This window comes from Podarcis tiliguerta (assembly GCF_965153285.1).
Source record: "Podarcis tiliguerta genome assembly, chromosome: 2".
In the NCBI taxonomy this organism is placed as follows: Eukaryota; Metazoa; Chordata; class Lepidosauria; order Squamata; family Lacertidae; genus Podarcis; species Podarcis tiliguerta.
In genome coordinates this window covers 4,797,320-4,817,599 of record NC_139535.1, presented here as the reverse complement: position 1 = coordinate 4,817,599, position 20,280 = coordinate 4,797,320, and the positions used below count along the sequence as shown (strand labels likewise).

The 20,280-nt window shown below is 45.9% G+C and overlaps 1 protein-coding gene across 5 annotated transcripts; it reads right to left on the bottom strand.

Annotated features, from left to right (window-relative positions):
- Positions 1-4,731: 4,731 nt before the first annotated feature.
- LOC310670744 (major histocompatibility complex class I-related gene protein-like) lies at positions 4,732-19,664 on the bottom strand. 5 transcript variants are annotated; one of them, XM_083426469.1, is made up of 8 exons: positions 19,536-19,664; positions 14,812-15,087; positions 13,167-13,442; positions 11,924-12,208; positions 11,032-11,118; positions 9,864-9,896; positions 7,881-7,914; positions 4,732-5,689 (listed from the first exon to the last, which is right to left on the bottom strand). In XM_083426469.1, exons 1-7 carry the CDS (start codon positions 19,609-19,611, stop codon positions 7,895-7,897), a joined length of 1,053 nt encoding a protein of 350 aa, XP_083282595.1. In that variant the 5' UTR covers positions 19,612-19,664; the 3' UTR covers positions 4,732-5,689; positions 7,881-7,894. The 5 variants fall into 5 exon arrangements, with proteins under 5 accessions (XP_083282595.1, XP_083282596.1, XP_083282598.1 ...); XM_083426470.1 differs by lacking the exon at positions 7,881-7,914; XM_083426472.1 differs by lacking the exon at positions 7,881-7,914 and having other exon boundaries at positions 19,453-19,635.
- Between the last annotated feature and the right edge of the window lie 616 nt (positions 19,665-20,280).

The following is a 20,280-nucleotide window of genomic DNA, read 5'->3' as shown; positions in this document are numbered from 1 at the left end:
GGTCTTTAAGCAGAGGCTTGACAACCATATGTCAGGAGTGCTCTGATGGTGTTTCCTGCTTGGCAGGGGGTTGGACTCGATGGCCCTTGTGGTCTCTTCCAACTCTATGATTCTATGAAATATTCCTCCGGGGCTTGAATTTGGTATCAAGGTACCCTGAGGAAGGATAAAATTTGCCCCGTCCCCAAGATTCCTTGTTTCCACAATAATACCTTTTGGTACAGTTTTTACATTTAATCTTCTCAGTAGATAACTGTATAAATACAGGATTCAGAATTGCTGCTGTTATTTTATGCCCCCTCGGCTTGGCACCCTCAGCGGGGGAACCATCCTGCACAACTTTAAATATAGCAATGTCTCCTCCAAAGGCAATAGGGGAAGAAAGGAAGGAGAAGGTTTTATCAGGGATGACCAGAAATTAGGGGATGTCCCTGATAAACAGAAATTATTTGGAATGCAGGTTGGGTAGCATAAAGTCATTTAATGCAGGATTGTGTTTCTGGGGGTTGGGAAAAGTCGTATGGAACATCCACTGCAGCTTGTGGACTGATGACCCCACTAATGAGGTGGTCTCCTGGTCAGTAATAATTTAGTGGATCATTTCCCTTTTCCAGATTCAAGGGGCATTTTGCTTTCAGCATCCCACTAGTCCCATGGAACCTTAGCAGCAGACGTAGTAGCAGCAATATCACCCTGGCTACGCCTGCCAGAGTCTTACTGTATTGTGATAGCAGTGACATTAGTAGCACAGCTGGACTCCTACAGTAGCTTCAGGAAAAAAAGTAACAAAATGAATACGCCTACAAAAATGAGTCCTCTGCCCCCAATGTCTGAGACCAGGTTCTCAGTAGTATTGGAGATATTTATGTCCCAGTTCTTCTTTCAGGCTTATTACAAAACTTTTAACTCATCCTGTCTTTGAGTCTGATGTCTATGACTCAAAGGCCACCTTTGGGGAAATCCCTGGAGTAGTGAAAAAAAATCACCATGATTTTGATAATGAGAAGGTTGAGAAGGTCCACCTCCTCTGCAACCTCCTCGAGGGGCAGGGGCAGAGTTGTAGCCAGAGAAAAACAGCTTTGAGAGAACTCACAGATGGGACTGCCAATCTGGGTCCTGCTAGGTCTGATGAAACCAGAGAAGTTCAGCAAAGTTCAACCATCAGTAGAGAAGCCATGATGGATAAAGGCTAGTAAGGCAGGAGATGATAGTGTTTTAGAAACTGAATTATATTATCCTTACAACAAACCTCTGAGGTAGGTTAGGCCGAGAGACTTGCCCAAGGTCACTCAATGAGCCTAATAAGTGAGCAGGGATTTGAACCTTCGTTTCCCAGGTCCAAGGCATAAAATGAAGCTGGATGTTGCATAATTTAGGACAGTCACAAGGAAGTACCATACCTTCCAATATTTCTCTGGTGAGAATAGGGACACCCTATTCCATCATCATTTTATTATTTATATCCCCCCCCCCATCTGACTGGGTTGCCTCAGCCACTCTGGGTGGCTTCCAGCATATATGAAACCATAATAAAACATGAAACATAAAAAAACTTCCCTATACAGGGCTGCCTTCAAATGTCTTCTAAAGGTTGTACCCACTTGGCTCAGGGGTCACATAACTCCATACCCTCTAACATTTCTCTGATGAAATTAGTCAGACTATGGGATTTGCTCCCACATGAGGCAGAGGTGGCCACCAACTTGGAGAGCTTTTCTAAAAAATAGGCTTGCCAAATTCATGCAGCACAAGGCTATCAATGGCTACTAAGTATTTCGAATCTCCACTACTAGAGGCAGTAGCTCTCTCAATACCAGTTTGTGGGAACCCCAACTCTGAAGGACTGATCTTGCGCCCAGGTCCTGCTTGCGGCCTTCCCACAGGAATCTGGTTGGCCACTGTGACAGCAGGAAGCTGAACTGAATGGGCCTTTAATCTGATCCAGTGAAGAAGAAGAAGAAGAAGAAGAAGAGTAGTAGTTTAGATTTGACATCCCGCTTTACTACTACCCTAAGGAGTCTCAAAGTGGCTAACATTCTCCTTTCCCTTCCTCCCCCACAATAAACACTCTGAGGTGAGTGAGGCTGAGGGACTTCAGAGAAGTGTGACTAGCCCAAGGTCACCCAGCAGCTGCATGTGGAGGAGTGGGGAAGTGAACCTGGTTCACCAGATTACGAGTCCACCGCTCTTAACCACTACACCACACTGGCTCCCTCAAGTGGGTCTCCTCAAGGTTCTTTCATGTGTTTTCCCCAGGCATAAACAGATATTTCCCTCTCACATGCCTAGACCATCTGACTTCACACAATAAGGGTATGTTTGGGGTTGAGGGGTTTCTTGTGATAACTGATACTAAGCACTCACTGAGCCTTCAGAACCTTCCTTGACCAAAGTTTAGAGGCAGAAGGAGAAGCAACGGCAGCATCGTTCAGTTTTGGACACTTGGAGCTACTGCTAGTCCCTAGCAGTGTGAGGAGGTTATTGCTTCTGTTTGCCGGGTGTAGCATGGCAGCTATTCAAACACTGCCTGACCAGCTCAGCATGTCACCACAACTTCCTGCTTTTGCTGTGGATGCCCCTTCCGTGAGGTGGGCGGAGGTTGTGATACTTCTGACACCCACTGCTTCCTTTCTTGGAAGGAGAATCTTATGGAGGCGGAGTGCTGATTTTGCTGACATCCTTCCAGCCCACAGTGTTCTGAGCCTTTTAATGTATTTTGGCCCTTCCTCAAACTGGGGTGTAGGGATGGGTGAATCTGCCAATGTTGGTTTCTCATTTCCCCAATCTTAAATTTGGTTCTCCTAATTTGTGATTTATTCATTTCTAGCACAGAATTTATGGTGCTGGAGGAGACTCTTGAGAGTCCCATGGACTACAAGAAGATCAAACATATCCATTCTTAAGGAAATCAGCCCTGAGTGCTCACTGGAAGGACAGATCCTGAAGCTGAGGCTCCAATACTTTAGCCACCTCATGAGAAGAGAAGACTCCCTGGAAAAGACCCTGATGTTGGGAAAGATGGAGGGCCCAAGGAGAAGGGGACGACAGAGGACGAGATGGTTGGACAGTGTTCTCGAAGCTACCAGCATGAGTCTGACCAAACTGTGGGAGGCAGTGGAAGACAGGAGTGCCTGGCGTCCTCTGGTCCAGGGGGTCACGAAGAGTCGGACACGACTAAACGACTAAACAACAACAGCACAGAATGTCCCATTTGTCAGCATTCTTGTGTGACTTATTATGCTTACAATGTACATTTCAATAAGAAACATTTCCTTTTTTTTTTTTTTTTGCAGATTTCCTCTAATATAATGCCTTACTTGGCTAGAGAATTGTGTTGCAAAATCAGAGAATGGTGAATTATAAAAGATGCGGCATTTTGCTTCATGTCTTGCTCAAAAGGTTTTCTCCCTTTTCAGAACTGTCTCTTGCAAATTCCACCCGCAGCTACAGCCACTTCTACCTCTGCCCTTCCCTGCTCACCACTGGCACGTGAACCCAAGAAAGTTGCTTAGAAAAGGAATGAGGCCCCTGGCAGAGGTGGATTTAGGGAATGGCGACCTGTTTGGCCACACTGGGTGTGGAGTCTTGGGGGAGCCACAGGAGGCGCTGCATCTATGATAAAGAATGGAAAGTGAGAGGCCAGGGAGGACACAAAAATTTGGCATCACACAGGGTGCATCTGGAAATTGAGACTGCAGGGTCTACCACTACACTTGGGCTGTAAACCCCATTCCCTGTTTCAAAACAATATCAAACCCTGAAAAATCCCTTTTATTTGCAGCATTGGTCAGTTAAAGCAGTTAGTGCAGCCTTGTATTTAAGCACTCGCCTGGTTGCCATAGGTGACCAGGAATTCCATGCAGGTCGGTAGAGGAGGGAAGGCTCTCTCCTCGTTAAGCAAAGCCTATTGAATTCATGCATTTACCATCTTTGGGCAGATGCCATGGGGAGTGGATGCTCAGCAGGGCCCTCTTATCCAGTGGTGTCGCAATGGGGGCAGGGGGGCAGTGCACCCTGGGTGCCATGTCGGGGGGTGGTGGTGGTGACAAGAAGGCACCCTGCGGGAGCTTGCGGCAGCGGGAGCAGCTATCGCGCTGCCACAGCCGCATGTGGAGGATCTGCAGCCACGAGCAGAGGATCCCAGCACCGGTGGAAAACCGCTATGTACAGCGCATGTGCGGCATCGCACGCATGCACTGTACATAATGATGCCAACACTGCTCGAGCACCGTGCGGACGGAGGTGGGATCCCCCCGTCACAGCTACAGCCACGAACATAGGCTCCTCTGCGGCTGCAGCCACGAGCAGAGGATCCCGGCACCATCCGTACGGTGCTGGAGCAGCGGCACAAGCAAACCACTATGTACAGCGCATGTGTTGCCAGTGTGGTGTAGTGGTTAAGAGCGGTGGACTCATAATCTGGTGACCGGGTTCACGTCTCCGCTCCTCCACATGCAGCTGCTGGGTGACCTTGGACTAGTCACACTTCTCTGAAGTCTCTCAGCCCCACTCACCTCACACAGTGTTTGTTGTGGGGGAGGAAGGGAAAGGAGAATGTTAGCCACTTTGAGACTCCTTTGGGTAGTGATAAAGCGGGATATCAAATCCAAACTCTTCTTCTTCTTCTTCTCTTATCAAATGCTTGTCATCAACAGGAGACAGAATGCAAGGATACAAAAACTTACGGAATATGCAGAAATGGCAAAACTTGCCGGAAGAATAAGAAATCAAGATAACAAGCTTTTTATTAAAAAAAAATGGAAATGGTTTATTGAATATTTACAGATAAATTGCAAACAGATAAAAAACACTGGGAGGATTATTGTAGTAACCTGCAGTTTCATACGAGTATATATTTAAAGTAGATAAATGAGCAAATTGAATGAATTTGGATATGCAGAAGATATTAAAAAATAAATTTAAGGAACCACAGAAAGAGGGAGAAGGAAGTCAAGTTTTGAAATGTTAAAATGATTGTAAAATTAATGAAATGTATAAACCTGAAAAGTATAAATATTTTTTTTAAAAAAACCACAATGCAATATACCATTATAAAAACAGGTGACTCTATTACAATTATTAAACAGGCCAAACTATTCCAAATGAAACAGAACAGCACAAAACAAAAGTGGTGGGTCTCAGAACAGCTCAACTGTTAGAGGTCAAGGTAAAGAGATGCAGGATAACTTTAAAAGGAGTTCAGAAAATTTCATATAAGATAAGGCTATCAGTAGCCACTAGCCATAATGTCTATGTCATCACTCCATTATCAAAAACATCTGCCTCTGAAGACTAACTACTGGGCATCAGAGAAGGGGAGACTGCTGTTGTGCTTCTAGTCTGGCCTGTTGGCTTCTAGTTTGGCCTGATCCCACAGCCTCTTCTGACATTCTTCTGATTACACTATTACTACAAAAAAAAAAAAACCACATCGACTAAGAGTTTCCCCCTCTGGTGTGAGTCTTAGAATTTTCCTCCAGGTGCAAGTATGCCTCAGGGCTATCCAGAAGCACTTCATCTCAAGCCAAGGCCTGTGACATTAAAAAAAGAGTGAAAGACAAAGATCCAAAGTATATCTTGGTTCCAGCCAAGCTGAAGGACTCCCCAGAGGACAAAATTGGGTTCAGAGCATGGATGCGCTCATTCTCCCTCTCATTGTCCCAGAATCGCGTCCCCATGGTTGGTCATACTGCAAAGAGAGAGATAAAACAGATACTTACAAAAAAATAATAACAGCGACATATTATCTATGGTAGGGTTTGAATGACCCTTGTGTACATAAAATATTAAGAAATAAAGGAAAATCTAGGTTGTAAGAAAGTATTAGAAAGTATATTAAATGTAAGGTAATAATTATAAGTACATTCAAAATCACAAATGGCAACTATATCGGGAAATGATATTTTACTTCAGTTTGTTGTTGTTTTATTTTATTTTATGTACCATTATATGATTTTAGCTTAGCTGATATCTAAGTGGAATTAGGTCAAATTAACATTCTAAGTTAAACTAATTTAAGAATATATATCTATATATTGTATGTATGTGTACGTGTGAAGTTAAATCTGTAATGACATTAATGAATTTCAATAAGGAATTTTTCATCCCCCCCCCCCAAAAAAAAAGGAACAGAGAGAGAGAGAGAGAGAGAGAGAGAGAGAGAAAACAGGGAACATCCTGCAAAATGGAAATATATAATTGTATGTAAGTATAGATCTGAAATTGTTGTTTACGGTGAACACTTTTCTGTTTTCTAAAATTCCATTTTTAACTTTTCTTTTTTCTTCCCTCCTTTTCTTTCTGAATATTGCTTTTTAGATGTATAAATAATTATGTTTATGTGTATATGTATGATAGTTGTTTCTTAATTTCTTTACTTATTCGATATTCTTTTTTTTTGTACTCAATAAAATTTATAATAAAAATTTAATTTAAAAAACAAAAACAAAACAGGGAGTGTCTGCTGCGCATGGAGCCAAACAGATGAAACCAAAAGATTTCTCCTGACAGAGAGAGGTGGGGAGGGAGGGGACCCCCAACTTAATCCTCAAATGACAGAGACTCCTACAGAATCTGCAATGTGGTCCTGCTTTGAGGGCTCCCCATTGAGACACCTCGTTGGCCACTGTGGGGACAGGATGGTGGTGGATAGATGTGGCTGTTTCTTGTAACAAGTGCCATATTTTTCTGATGTAAAACTTTTTTAAAAAAAATAATACACAATCTTTTAAGATTGGCTCATTAAGTCCTTGTATGGACCAGACTCAAGGGGAGACTTCCAACTCATATTCTATGATTCTGTGGTTTCTATGTGCCTAGGTCATTTGGTTTCAAAATGGTGGGGGGCAGAGGCAGATTTAGGGGAGCATGCCCCCTGGTACATCATAGTTGCAGAGTCTCGGGGGGCACTGCAGGGGGTGCCACAACTATGATGTAGAATGGAAGGCGCAAGGCGGGTGGTGCCAAATTTTGATGTTGCACAGGGAGCCACTGAAATTTGAGACCCCAAGGTCCATCACATGCGGGGTGTGTGTTTGTGTGAATTTGATTGAGGAAACATGTAGTTGTGGCTTAGCACCTCATCAAACTCTGGGAAGTGCTCCATTCATTCGCTGTCTGAAAGCTGCGGCAGCACCACCAAAACCACAACCCAACAGGAGGAAGTAGTGAGGGCTGAGGATCGGATGTGCTGACATTCTTCTATCCCACTGGGTTCTGAGTTCCTGTTTTTAAACCGCTTTGGGTCAACCTTAGTTCCAAAACTTTCCCTTCCCCAAACTGAAACTTCTGTACTGGTTGTCAGGATATTACCCACTTAAGCTCAAGGTTCTACTGCAAGTGGACTAAGCCCTAAGCAGACCAGGTTACCCAAAGGGCCATCTTATGTACCAGCCATATTCCTAGGATCAGCTGCAGAAGCCCTCCTTGTTGTCCCACAATATTATCTCATATTCGTTTCATTTCTACCCAGACTGAAGTTTTCAGCAGAGCATCACCATTAACTTGGAGCATTGTTCCTGGCGCTGCCTCACATTTTGTCACCTGCTGGTAATGTTTCTGTTTCTCCAGGTATCTTTAGATAATTAATTGGATTCAGTGTTGGCCATTTGCTGTTTATTGTATGATTTTTTTTAAAAAAATTGTAATGATTTCATTGTACATCACAATGTACACCGTATTTTCTACAGGTTGGGGGCTTAAACATATCCCAGAAAAGGAACAAGCCATTTCAGGACCTGAAATGTACAATATTGGTGGGGCAGTAGGAAGGAAAATATAGGATTTTCTCAAGCCTGGTGACTGGGAGCTTGGATTGCCCAGCTCAAGACCTTGGCCTCTTCCCCCGACTCAAGATGACACACTCTTCCTCTGCCATTCACCTGCTTTGAGGCTGCTAGGCTGCCAGGTTCCTCCCTGCATTGGAGAGAAAGAAAAGAGTTAGCTTCCTCTTTAAATAGTATGTGTGATTGACAGTTCTGCGATGGTGGTGGTCATGGTGGTGAGGAGCTCCTCAGTTTTCCAAGGATCTGAGGTCTTGTTATGTTTCTGAGCACAATTCAAAGTGTTGGTGCTGACCTTTAAAGCCCTAAACGGCCTCGGTCCAGTATACCTGAAGGAGCGTCTCCACCCCCATCGTTCTGCCCGGACACTGAGGTCCAGCGCCGAGGGCCTTCTGGCGGTTCCCTCACTGCAAGAAGCCAAGTTACAGGGAACCAGGCAGAAGGCCTTCTTGGTAGTGGCACCCGCCCTGTGGAATGCCCTCCCACCAGATGTCAAAGAGAAGTACAACTACCAGACTTTTAGAAGACATCTGAAGGCAGCCCTCTTTAGGGAAGCTTTTAATGTTCAACAGACTACTGTATTTTAATACTTTGTTGGAAGCCGCCCAGAGTGGCTGGGGAAGCCCAGCCAGATGGGCAGGGTAAAAATAAATAATAATAATAATAATAATAATCATCATCATCATCATCAAATGGCAATGCAAACAGAAATGCCTCCAGGACTTTGCTTTATGGCATTGGCAGGAGGCTGCAATAGATTCCAAGCTTGTCCTCACAAGAGTTCAATGTGTAATTGAAGCTGTTTGCATTCCCAATGAAGCAACAGTGTTCACATGACACCCCCCTCTAACAGTTCTTACTCTGTTTTCCCCTGTAAATTCAGATTTCCCTGCTAAGTTTTGAAAAATGCAGTGTCAAACTGCTCCACTTGCAGACGCATTGACTCAGTTATTTTCTAGGGGGGTGAATCATGCATTCATTTTCATTGCTCCCGTTTCAATGCCACCTACAACCCCTTAAAGCTGGCTCTGTTCTGGCAGCCTATTTCTGGCAAGCTCCACAGCCACGGTTAAAAGAAAACACATATCCCTGTTTTGTTCCACACACCCCACTGTGTGTTATTCAATTGCTTACTCCAAAAACCCTATTTCTGTTTTGGAATCAACTGCTTTGGCCAACCTAAAATGAAGAAAACGTGGACTCTACCTCAAATGCAGAGAAGCTGACTTCTTGCTTCTTGCACTATTTAGGCAGGGGGTTTGGAATCCAACCAAGAGGGAAGAATCTTCCCTTTAGAAATATAAACCAGGTAGGAAAAGAACATGGTCAAAGGCCTCACCTCAATCACTGAGATCCTCTGATAAGGCACTACGGGTGGTTCCTCACTAGCCCAAGAGCTCCAGTTAACTGTAACTAGGACACTGCCCTGTTCCTAATTGTTTAAAGTTACTCTGAGTTACTTTTGTAAAAGAAGTGACAAATAACATTAATAAGCAAAATAAAAGTAAGAATGCCATTAAAGGAACCATCCCCATCTTCTTTCAGAAGTCTCTTAAAAGCTATACCTTTTAAGACAGGCCTTTGTTAACATGAATTTTCTCTTTCTAACCAATCGCCATCCAGTGATGTTTTTTATGGATACGTTGGCTTGTACATGACCATTAGGTCCAGTCGTGGCCGACTCTGGGGTTGCGGCGCTCATCTTGCTTTATTGGTGTACAGCTTCCGGGTCATGTGGCCAGCATGACTAAGCCGCTTCTGGCGAACCAGAGCAGCGCATGGAAATGCCGTTTACCTTCCCGTTTACCTTTACCTTGCACTTTGACGTGCTTTTGAACTGCTAGGTTGGCAGGAGCAGGGACCAAGCAATGGGAGCTCACCCCATCACGGGGATTCGAACTGCTGTCCTTCTAATTGGCAAGTCCTAGGCTCTGTAGTTTAACCCACAGCGCCACCCACATCCCTTAAAAGGGTTTTGCAGCTACAGTTTATTTGCAAATATAATTTCACTGGAGCAGCCTCAGTGAAAGACATAATTGCTCTTCCTCACATACTTGCCCCCGCTTATCCCCACACACTTACCCCCACTGGAGCTGCCAGACCCTTGTTTCTTAGCTGCAAAAGAGGGAAAGGAGAAGAAGGTTAGTGTCTTTGGCTGGGTGAGCAAGGATGGGGGTGCTGGCATATTCCGTTCCACCTTAAGAACAGATGTGTGGAATTGTTGTATGTCACATGTCTGTTTACACTCATAGAATCATAAAATCATAGAGTTGGAAGAGACCACAAGGGCCATCGAGTCCAACCCCCTGTCAAGCAGGAAACACCATCAGAGCACTCCTGACGTATGGTTGTCAAGCCTCTGCTTAAAGACCTCCAAAGAAGGAGACTCCACCACACTCCTTGGCAGCAAATTCCACTGTCAAACAGCTCTTACTGTCAGGAAGTTCTTCCTAATGTTTAGGTGGAATCTTCTTTCTTGTAGTTTGGATCCATTGCTCCGTGTCCGCTTCTCTGGAGCAGCAGAAAACAACCTTTCTCCCTCCTCTATGTGACATCCTTTTATATATTTGAACACTCCAGCACAGCTTGCCGGGAACTTCCGTTTGTGTATAGCTTTTGCTTATGCTGTCTTGCTTTGGACACAAAGGAGATCAGACATGTTTTCCTTTTGTCCTGATGTATGCTGAATAAACTGCTTGTAAACTGCTTGTAAATATGCTCACACAACTTCTCCTGCCACCTCTGCTACGTAGCGTTTACTCTGCTGAGTAGCGTGCCCTAGATTCTGAAGCTCGGGTCACAGGTTTATGCCAAGGACTGGAGATTGCCTGGCACACCGGCCGGTGGGCTGGGGCCAGCTGGGGGCCTGCCAATTGCCCCCGTTTCCTTGGTCGCATGCCAACAACAGGGTTATGGGCCCAGATCCACGGTGCTTACACCTCTCTCTCCCCCCTCTATCTCTCATACACACACATGCCCTTATCTGATCAGCTGTCTTATTGTTTTAGCCAGAGACAATACCTGTGACAAATACACTTATATGCTAAGAGTTACAAACCTTTAAATTAATGCATCAGTGGCGGGGGAGATAAGCAGGGGAGGGCCAGCAGAGGAGAGCAGCAAAACTGCTCCCCAAAACTGTAAACCAAACTGATGCATCCTTCTCAGAATGGAGAGGAAAAGAAATCACTTCAGCCCACAGAATGCCTGACTGCAACCTAGTAGCAAATGTGGCCACAAATATACTTACTGATGTGCACATAGATCCCAACACTCACAGCCACCAGGAAGAAGATTCCGCCCAGGATGCAGCCAATAATGATCCCCACGTGGGAGCCTAAAGTTGAATGGTGGGAAGGGAGGAAGAGGAGAATAATTGAAGGGAAACCAAGAAGAGTCTTTGCTTTTCATGGGAGGAAACCAACGATGGCCACAGGACTTAGGAGCTCATGAAATTCAGAGAGGTTCAATGATACAAAGGGGGAATAGCGAAGAGTGGCCGATCCCACCCCTCATCGCCTGCCCAGCTTTGCAAGAGTCCTTGCAAAGCTGGAGTGAAAGGTCATTCTCTCCCTACAGAGGGATGCCTTAATAAGATTTTACTCATCAACACGTTCACCTTCAATATTCTTCAATATACATAAAATATTTGTGAACATTCCAGGACATCGCAACCACTCAAGCTTACCAGGAGAAAGATGGCAGCCAACTTTTGCCAGTACTGTATTATTGAAGGAACAGCTCCACCCCCATCGCTCAGCCCAGACACTGAGGTCCAGCTCCGAGTACCTTCTGGAGGTTCCCTCACTACGAGAAGTGAAGTTAAAGGGAGCCAGGCAAAGGGTCTTCTTGGTAATGGCACTCTCTAACATGGAATGCCCTCCTATTAGAAGCCAAGGAGATAAAGAACTACAAAACTTTTAAAGACATCTGAAGGCAGCCCTGTATTGAGATGTTTTTGATGTTTGACGTATTATTATTATGCTTTAATATGTGCTGGAAGTCGCCCAGAGTGGCTGGGGAAACTTGGCCAGATGGGCAGGGTATAAATAATAGAAGTATTATTATTTAGAAAATCTAAATTTGAGTTCAGAGCAGATTGGGCATACTTCCATCCCATTCGTCTCCCCGCAATCTCTCACCAGGTTCTTCTGAGGGCACGTCCATAGGCTTCTGTAGGCCAATGTGCTCCACATGGCACCAATAGTGGTTCCTGTCTTTGGGGTTGATCTTAATGCTGAGCCAGTTGTAGTAGGTTCCATCTGAGTTGGGGAGAACGCCCCCGTGAACTGTATCCTGCCCGGAAGTCTCCCCATCCTTTCTCCAGGTAGAGTTGATCTCCTTGGGATAGAAGCCGTGGGCCCGGCACATGAGAGTTTCCATGCCATCATTGTTTGGCTTCCTAGTTACCTTGACTACTGGGGGTTCTGCAAAAATGGCAGCACTTTAGTTAACACACGAGGCTATCCAGTGGCTGGCAGGACTAACACTGAACTATGCCCCACCCCAGAGATTACGATCTCAGGCCTAGAGCATCCCCAAGAGACACATTTCCATAGGAGCTATTGTACAAAGTAGCTTCCTTGCGATAAATGCTTAAGTACCTCATTGGCACTCACAACCTCTGATTATTCCTAGAATGACAGGAATACAGCATTGTCCAAAAACAACTTCCCCAAGGAATTTGGTTGAATCTAAATTTATCAGACATAAAAAATTTCCCAATACAGAACTATCTAAACAGATCGTTGTTTATTTCCTTGACATCTGTTGGGAGGGCATTCCACAGGGAGGGCGCCACTACCAAGAAGGTCCTCTGTCTGGTTCCTTGTAATCTCACTTCTCGTAATGAGGGAACCGCCAGAAGGCCCTCGGAGCTGGACCTCAGTGTCCGGGCTGAACAATGGGGGTGGAGACGCTCCTTCAGGTATAGTGGGCCGAGGCAGTTTAGAGCTTTAAAGGTCAGCACCAACACTTTGAATTGCGCTCAAAAACGTACTGGGAGCCCATGTAGGTTTTTCAGGACCAGTGAAAAAAATTGCTGAGCCAAGAAACCAAGACTTTAGTGTCATCAGTCCAGTCCTTTGGAACACTCCAATAGAAATTTGGCAAGCACCTTCAAGTCCCAATTTTTAAATGCTTACTGAAAACGTTTCTATGCCACATGGCTTATGCAGGCAATTAAGACTATAACCATCTGCAATAGTTAACTGATGTCTGGTTTTGACTGTTTAAATGTTTTATTGCATGGTTTTATAGTTTTATTACTGTAAACTGCTTGGAGATATTTGTTGTGACAAAGCAGTGTGGAAATATTTTTATAGCTATCTAACCAATTAACCAAATGAAATATGCCATCTTCCCCCACCTCTGTTGCCCCCTCACCTTTCCGCAGCAGAGCCTCCTTTGCGTAGGCTTCATATTTCTCCAGCCATTCAATGAAAACCACCTCCACTAAGAACTTGAAACGTGGGATCATGGAACTGTCAGCCTCCCACATCCTCTCAATCACTTGGGCCACTGCATCTGCTGCAATCCAGGCATCAGTCTCCTTGTCAAGGCTGAGAAAGTCCCTCCCATCATAGCCAAACGTCCAATATGCTTCATTGCTCCCATGTGGACTCACCTCAGAGCCAACCATCATCTGCCAGGTATGAAAACCTGAAAAAGACACCCATGATGAGATCACAATGGGGGCATTAGAACAGGTGCAGACCACCCTCTCAAAAACAACAACAACCACTTTTCACCATCAGATCTCAAGCCCTATTTGGTTCTTCTAGATAGATTGAATCTCTCTGACAATGCTCCATTCATCACTATTTGTGCTTCTGGGTACTGATACAAAAGTCAGATCCAGTTGATAAATTCCACACCCAAATTGAACTATTCTAATACTTTAAGCGACTAAATCAATTCTACTCTATCAAATGCTTTTTCCGTAGAAACAGAAAAGCATGTGGTTGTTTGCTCCTATGTGTGATCCGTATTGTGTTTCTCAGTCTTCTAATACTTGTTGCAGGTTTCCTACCTTTCAACCTGCTTGATCTAAATTTATATATTTTACAATGATATCATTCAGCCTTATTGAATCAAAACTATCTTTGCTTAAATCATGGAAGAAATCAATCTGTTAATGCACGTGACTTCTGTTATTATTTGCAATAATGGTTTTTCTATGTCATGAAGAAAGACCACCTGTATCCATTGAGCTGTATCCAGCTCAAGCTGTTGTCTAGTACCCTTTCATTGGTCATATATTTGTGAATCTCTATTTTGCTTATGTAGTCATTCCAAAGTGCTAACCTTATTTCTTAGAAGAGTCCCTTGTTGAAATATTCTTTTTAAGAATAATTATGCCTCTTATATAGGCTTTGCCTGCATCCTATATAGGCCAAGTGACATTCAGTCACAAGATCTACCAGGAAAGGTAGATGTGTTCTCTGGTGGTAGTTATGCATATTATCCAATATAGCTGGATTGTTTACCTTGCTCACCTCCCCAGAAAAAAAAACTTTCTTAAGCTCATCTCTCTCTCTGCCCCCTTCCCTCCCAACCAGCATTCAATGTGCATAGTGTGTGGCGAATTCAAATCTCTTTCACCACCAGGGATGGGGGGGGGGGGGGTCAGTTCAGTTTAGTCCACTTCTATAGGTGAACCTACTTAAACTGCACTATCTCAAACAATATGATGGTCGCAACAGACTCTTCCTTCAATTTTGCAGTTCTCCCAATTTTGCTCCAGCCAAGTAATGTGAACAAAACTGCAACACCTGGACAAAGTTTGCATAAAAATGCATAAATTCATGAAATGGTCATAGAAAAATGCAATACATTTGGGGAAACTGAAAAAAGGTTCATTGTTGGGGGGGATGTTGATGTATTAGGAGAAATTCACACTAAAATGTTAATGAGGACTTCCTTTTTAAGTGCAAACTGATGTAGAAACGAGAACTGAATTTGAGATTGGAAAAATAAGAAATGGAGGGAGCTTGAAATCGACAGATTCGGCCCTTTCTTACATACTCACCCTTGCTGTGGTTGTAGTACTGCCTTATGATATTGTGGTAATTTTCAAACCACCACTCACTGTCTTTCAAGACTTTGGTGTACCTGTCCCAGTACTCATGAATATCCTCCTTCAGCTTTTTAGCCCAGGAGACTTGAGGCACCCCCTCCTCTGTGTTGCTATCAAAGCGAGTGATGAGCTGGTCATCTGCATACCCCAAAGCAGTGAACTTGGGCATTGTCTGATCGGGTTCTGACACAGATATGTAGATAAGCTGGAACTTGTGGAAGGAGGAGCCTGGAGAGGAGAAAGAGGGGCAGAGTTCAAGAGATCTGCGAGCGACACTGCCATGGGCTCCACCACCATCCCGGAGGGTGAGGAGAAGTGGTGGCAGCGGCTTCCCGGTTCCAGAAAGATCTCAAGAGAGCCCCGCAAAATCTTGTGGGCTCTCGTGAGATCTTGCCAGAGCCCAGAAGCCAGAGCCCAGCCATACAACCCCAGTAAGTAAGGCCTTGGTGGGGGTGATACTTTCCCATTCTGTCTGTAGTAGCAAAACAGGATGGGATGGGTTTCCTTCTGCCAGTGTCAGGGGCGGAGGAAGGGGGTGCTGTGGGAGCCCCGGGTGTCACCACTGAGGGAGGGTGACAAAATGCCAGGGGTCACTCACTGTGGGACCTGCAGTGCACCCAAGCCACGCATCTCTCCTGGGAGTGACGTGGTGGCTTTGGGTGCCCACAGGCTCCATGCTGCCCCAATGGTCCGGCCACCACCTCCCACTCAGCTGTAGGGGGGCTGAGTGGGAGGAGGCAGGCAGACTCCTTGGAGGCCCCGTGGAGCATGCTGCCCTGGCTCGCCCCTTCCCCACGGGAAGGGATGCATCTGGGGAGACGGGGGCATTTGGCAGGCCCCCAGCTGGCTCCAGCATCAATCAGCGACTCAAGCCTCAGAAGCTGAGCACGCTCTTATCAGCAGAGTGAATAACTTCTTACAACGGAAGTGGCGGACAGAGACATGTGTAAGCATTTTTACAGGCGTTTATTCAGCATAGGAACAAAGGAAAAACATATCTGCTTCCCTTCGTGTCCAAGCAAACAGCAGTAAAGCAAAAGCAATACACAATGGAAGTTCCCAGCAGACTGTGCTGGAATGTAAACAGACATGTGACATACAACAATACACATATCTGTTCTAAAGGTGGAATGGAACTATACCCTAACAGCTCCACCCCTGGGCACAGGGCACACATGCCACCCCAGGCACCTGATCGAGAGAGAAGCAGAGAAGCTTTGGCTATCTAGACACTGTGTGGCATTTTGTTTGTTGACAGCTCTTTCTGGTTTACAGAAATAAAACTGTATGAGCACAGAAATGTGCTTCTATGGGGCAGTTTTATTGGGATTCAGTTGCAAACCCACGCACCCCCATCTCAGGCACTTTTTGAAAGAAAACTATACAGTGGTACCTTGGGTTAAGAACTTAATCTGTTCTGGAGGTCTGTTCTTAACCTGAAACTGTCCTTAACCTGAAGCACCACTTTAGCTAATGGGGCCTCCCGCTGCTGCCGCACCGCCAGGACACGATTTTTGTTCTCATCCTGAAGCAAAGTACTTAACCCAAGGTACTATTTCTGGGTTAGCGGAGTCTGCAACCTGAAACGTCTGTAACCTGAAGCGTCTGTAATCCGAGGTACCACTGTGGTGAATAAAACAATTGTAAATGGCAAGTGACAGAAATTTGGGGGCACCATCTACTATCGTGCAGGTGATAGAGGGACATAGTTGTAGGCCTACAACTGCAATGAAAAGTGCACTGTGTGAGGTGGATTTTACCCCAAGTGGCTGGGAGGAAACCGCAGGAGATTTGGCTGTGAACTGCACGCACCTGGGGAGCTTCTGCGGCTTGCTATGTCATGGCCCCCCTCCCATTCAGCTTCCTTTCAGGGTCAAACTGCAGTTAGGTTCAGCCAGCCTGCGGAACATCTGCCACTTTTATTTTGAGAGAAAAGCAGCCTCTCAGAAGCTGCAGGTGTTGCAAGGTGGTGGACGCAGTGCGCGGCAACGCCCCCTCCCCTCTCCTACTTCTACCTGAAGCAGAAGCTGAAAAAGAGCAAAGAGGGGGGATTTTCTACCCCGCCCCCAGGCTGAGAAGCCCCTGAAACTTCCCCCAACCCTCCTCACCAGCAGTACCTCTGCCTCTGTTGCTCTTTGTGGTGTGTGGCGGAGGGGGGGGGGACATGCAGGAAGGAAAAGAGAAGAACTGCTCTTACTTCCTCTTAAATGTGTGGTTATTTATGCATCAACACACCCCCAGTTGCAAGGAAAATCAAAGGTCAGCACTGGCACAGTTATGTAAAAACTGAAAAGAGCCCAAATGGAAGCTAAAACCCACGGCCATCAGATTACAGAATCGTACCATTGTTGGAAAGGACACCCAAGGAATTGGGCGGGGGGGGGGGAGAGAATGTAGGAATCACAGCTAAAGAATCCTTAACAGACAGCCATCCAACTTAAAAACTCCCAATAGAGGAGAGTCCACCAACTTCCAAGGTAGTTTGCTCCATAAATGTTAAAGGAAATCTTAATAATTCAGTTCCAAAGCTGGGCAACCCCTTTAACAAATAAAAATATGTTCTTCATCAGGAAAGACGCTATACAAAGTTAATTCGTTCCGGATGTCCGTTCTTAACCTGAAACTGTTCTTAACTAGAGGCGTGCTTTCGCTAATGTGGCCTCTTGCTGCCGCTGTGCTGCCGGCACACGATTTCCGTTCTCATCCTGGGGCAAAGTTCTCAGCTTGAGGTAACTCTTCCAGGTTGGCAGAGTTTGTAACCTGAAGCGTTTGTAACCTGAGGCATTTGTAACTTGAGGTAGAAGAAGAAGGAAGAAGAGTTTGGACTTGATATCCTGCTTTATCACTACCCTGAGAAGTCTTAAAGCAGCTAACATTCTCCTTTCTCTTCTTCCCTGACAACAAACACTCTGTGAGGTGAGTGGGCTGAGAGACTTCAAAGAAGTGTGACTGGCCCAAGGTCACCTAGCAGCTGCATGTGGAGGAGCAGAGACGCGAACCCGGTTCCCCAGATTACAAGACTACCACTCTTAACCACTACACCACACTGGCCACACTGGTACGACTGTACAAAGCAGAGGTGAAGTTTCAAGGGGAAGGAGTCCTGTTTTATATACTTTTGCTGAACCACAAGCTTCTAGGGAGCGGTTAACAATGACTGCAGAGTCTGTTTTGATGGACCTCCGCCCCTCCCCACCTCTCTCTCTCTCTCTCTCTCTCTCTCTCTCTCACACACACACACACACACAACTGGTCCTGCTAGTTAGGGATAATGGGAGTTGTAGTCCAAGAACAGCTGGAGACCCAAGTTTGGGAAACACTGCAGTCTGAAGGCACATTCTGTGCCCAGCCAAAAAGACAGAGATTGCCCCACAACTACTCGAGGGACCTGCAAAAGCGAAACTCCCCAGAGGCGGTTTCAAGCGAAGCACAAAACTTAAACTCTCCTGGGCAGTTACATTTTTGCATAAACTGAAAAGCTGGCAGGGCTCATTTCCCACTAATCTGAAATATTTAAATGCCTTGGCAAGAGCTCAGCCAGATGTGAGGAAGGTGTTTTGTGTGTGTGTGTGTGTGTGTGTGTCTGTCTGTCTGTCTGTGTCTCTGTGTGTGTGTGTGTGTGTGAGAGAGAGAGAGAGAGAGAGAGAGAGAGAGAGAGAGGGAGTTGTTCAGTCCAGGTCCAGAGTCAGCACCCGGGGCAAGGCAAGTAATTTGCGCCCCCTAACCCGGGGCAAGGCAAGTAATTTGCGCCCCCCCCCGCTGCACTGTCCCTCCCCCAGATAGTCCCTCGCTCTCTCTCCGCACCGCACCGCACGCCTGGCACCCTCCCCTCCACAGTGTGCGGCGACCCGGCGGCTCGGATCGGATTCGCACAGCCAGCACTGCAGTGAGAGAGAGTGAGAGAGCCAGGTAGGGGCAGAGAGCTGCGAGTGCGAGCGCGCCCCCCCAGATGTTGCGCCCAGTGCGGCCGGCCCCCCCTGCACCCCCCACGCTACACCACTGAGTGGAGCAATGTGTGTTTGTGTTTACAGAGATAAAAGTACTGTGGGGTGGGAAACTCCTGTTTGTCAGAAGTTGTGTACTCTCCCTTTCCTATGGCAAAGCCTAAGGCTGGTGCTTCTTCTATACTTCTGACAGCATGCACGACTTTGCAGCGCAAGGGATTTTATTTTTTTATTTTTTTGCATCTAAAAGACAGTGGAGTGGACTCGCTCTCCTTCCTTGGAGGTTTTTAAGGCTTGAAATTTAAGCAGAGGTTGGAAGGCCATCTGTCATGGATGCTTCAGCTGAGATTCCTGGGTTGGACTAGATGACCCCTGAGGTTCCTTCCAACTTTGCAATTCTATTATTCTATGACACAAAGTTGATCAGCTGAAGATTTGGAAGCGGGCAAATTCCCCAAACACGTTCAGCGGAAGAAAGGGACACCTCCAGGCTCCCCCCCCCCCATGCAAGGCTAGCTTTTGGGGGGGGGAGGGCAGTACGGGGCTCCAGAACGATAAGGAGTTTTTTCTCGCGATGGCAACCACAGGAACTGACCGGGAAGGGAGACTTGTGTTGGGGACACAGTACAAGCTGATCAAATCCGCCTACCCTTACTCTGCCTCCAGTAAATGCGTTGCGCGGAGTAAATTGCCTGTTGCGCGCGAGGCAGCTTAGCCCGCAAAGTCACTCACCGGCGCAGCCGCGCAGCAAAAAGTCAGCAGTCGCCACTAGGATGAAAACGCACCGCCGATGCAGCCGCAACTCCATCCTTCCTCGCCCTCTGCTCTCCTCCTCTGAAACCCGCTGAGTTGCGGCCGCCGGAATCCGTGGCAAGAGCAACGATTGGAGGAGGGGAGGGGGACATTTCTGCCAATCAGAAAAGCGCGTGCAGCTGCCGGAGAGCGCGGAAAACGAAAGAAAAGTTTTTAGCGCTGAGCTCCTGTCTGGATTTCCTGGCGCAAGAGCGTGAGAGAAGGAGCTTGGCTCCTAAATCAGACCCAAAGCCCTTCTCAGGACAGTATTAGGACCTTTAGAGGCCCTATGAATTTTGGTGCCCCCATGTGTACCATGTGTAATAATAATAATAATAATAATAATAATAATAATAATAATAATAATAATAATATGTTCACCTGCACCAAGTGGCTTCTCCTTACCTGGAAGCTTTTAAAGAGAAATTGGATGGCCATCTGCCATTGCCTATATTTATTTACCTACGGAATTTATAGAGCTGCCCCATAGCAGAAGGACTCTAGGAAGGCAGTGGGGTGTAGTGGTTAGAGTGTTAGCCTAGGACTAGGGAGATGATGATGATGATAATAATAAATAAAAAAATAAAATATAAAAAAATTATTTATACCCCGCCTTCCCCAGCCAAGACCGGGCTCAGAGCAGCTAACACCAGGTATAAAAACAATTAATTAAACTACAACTTAA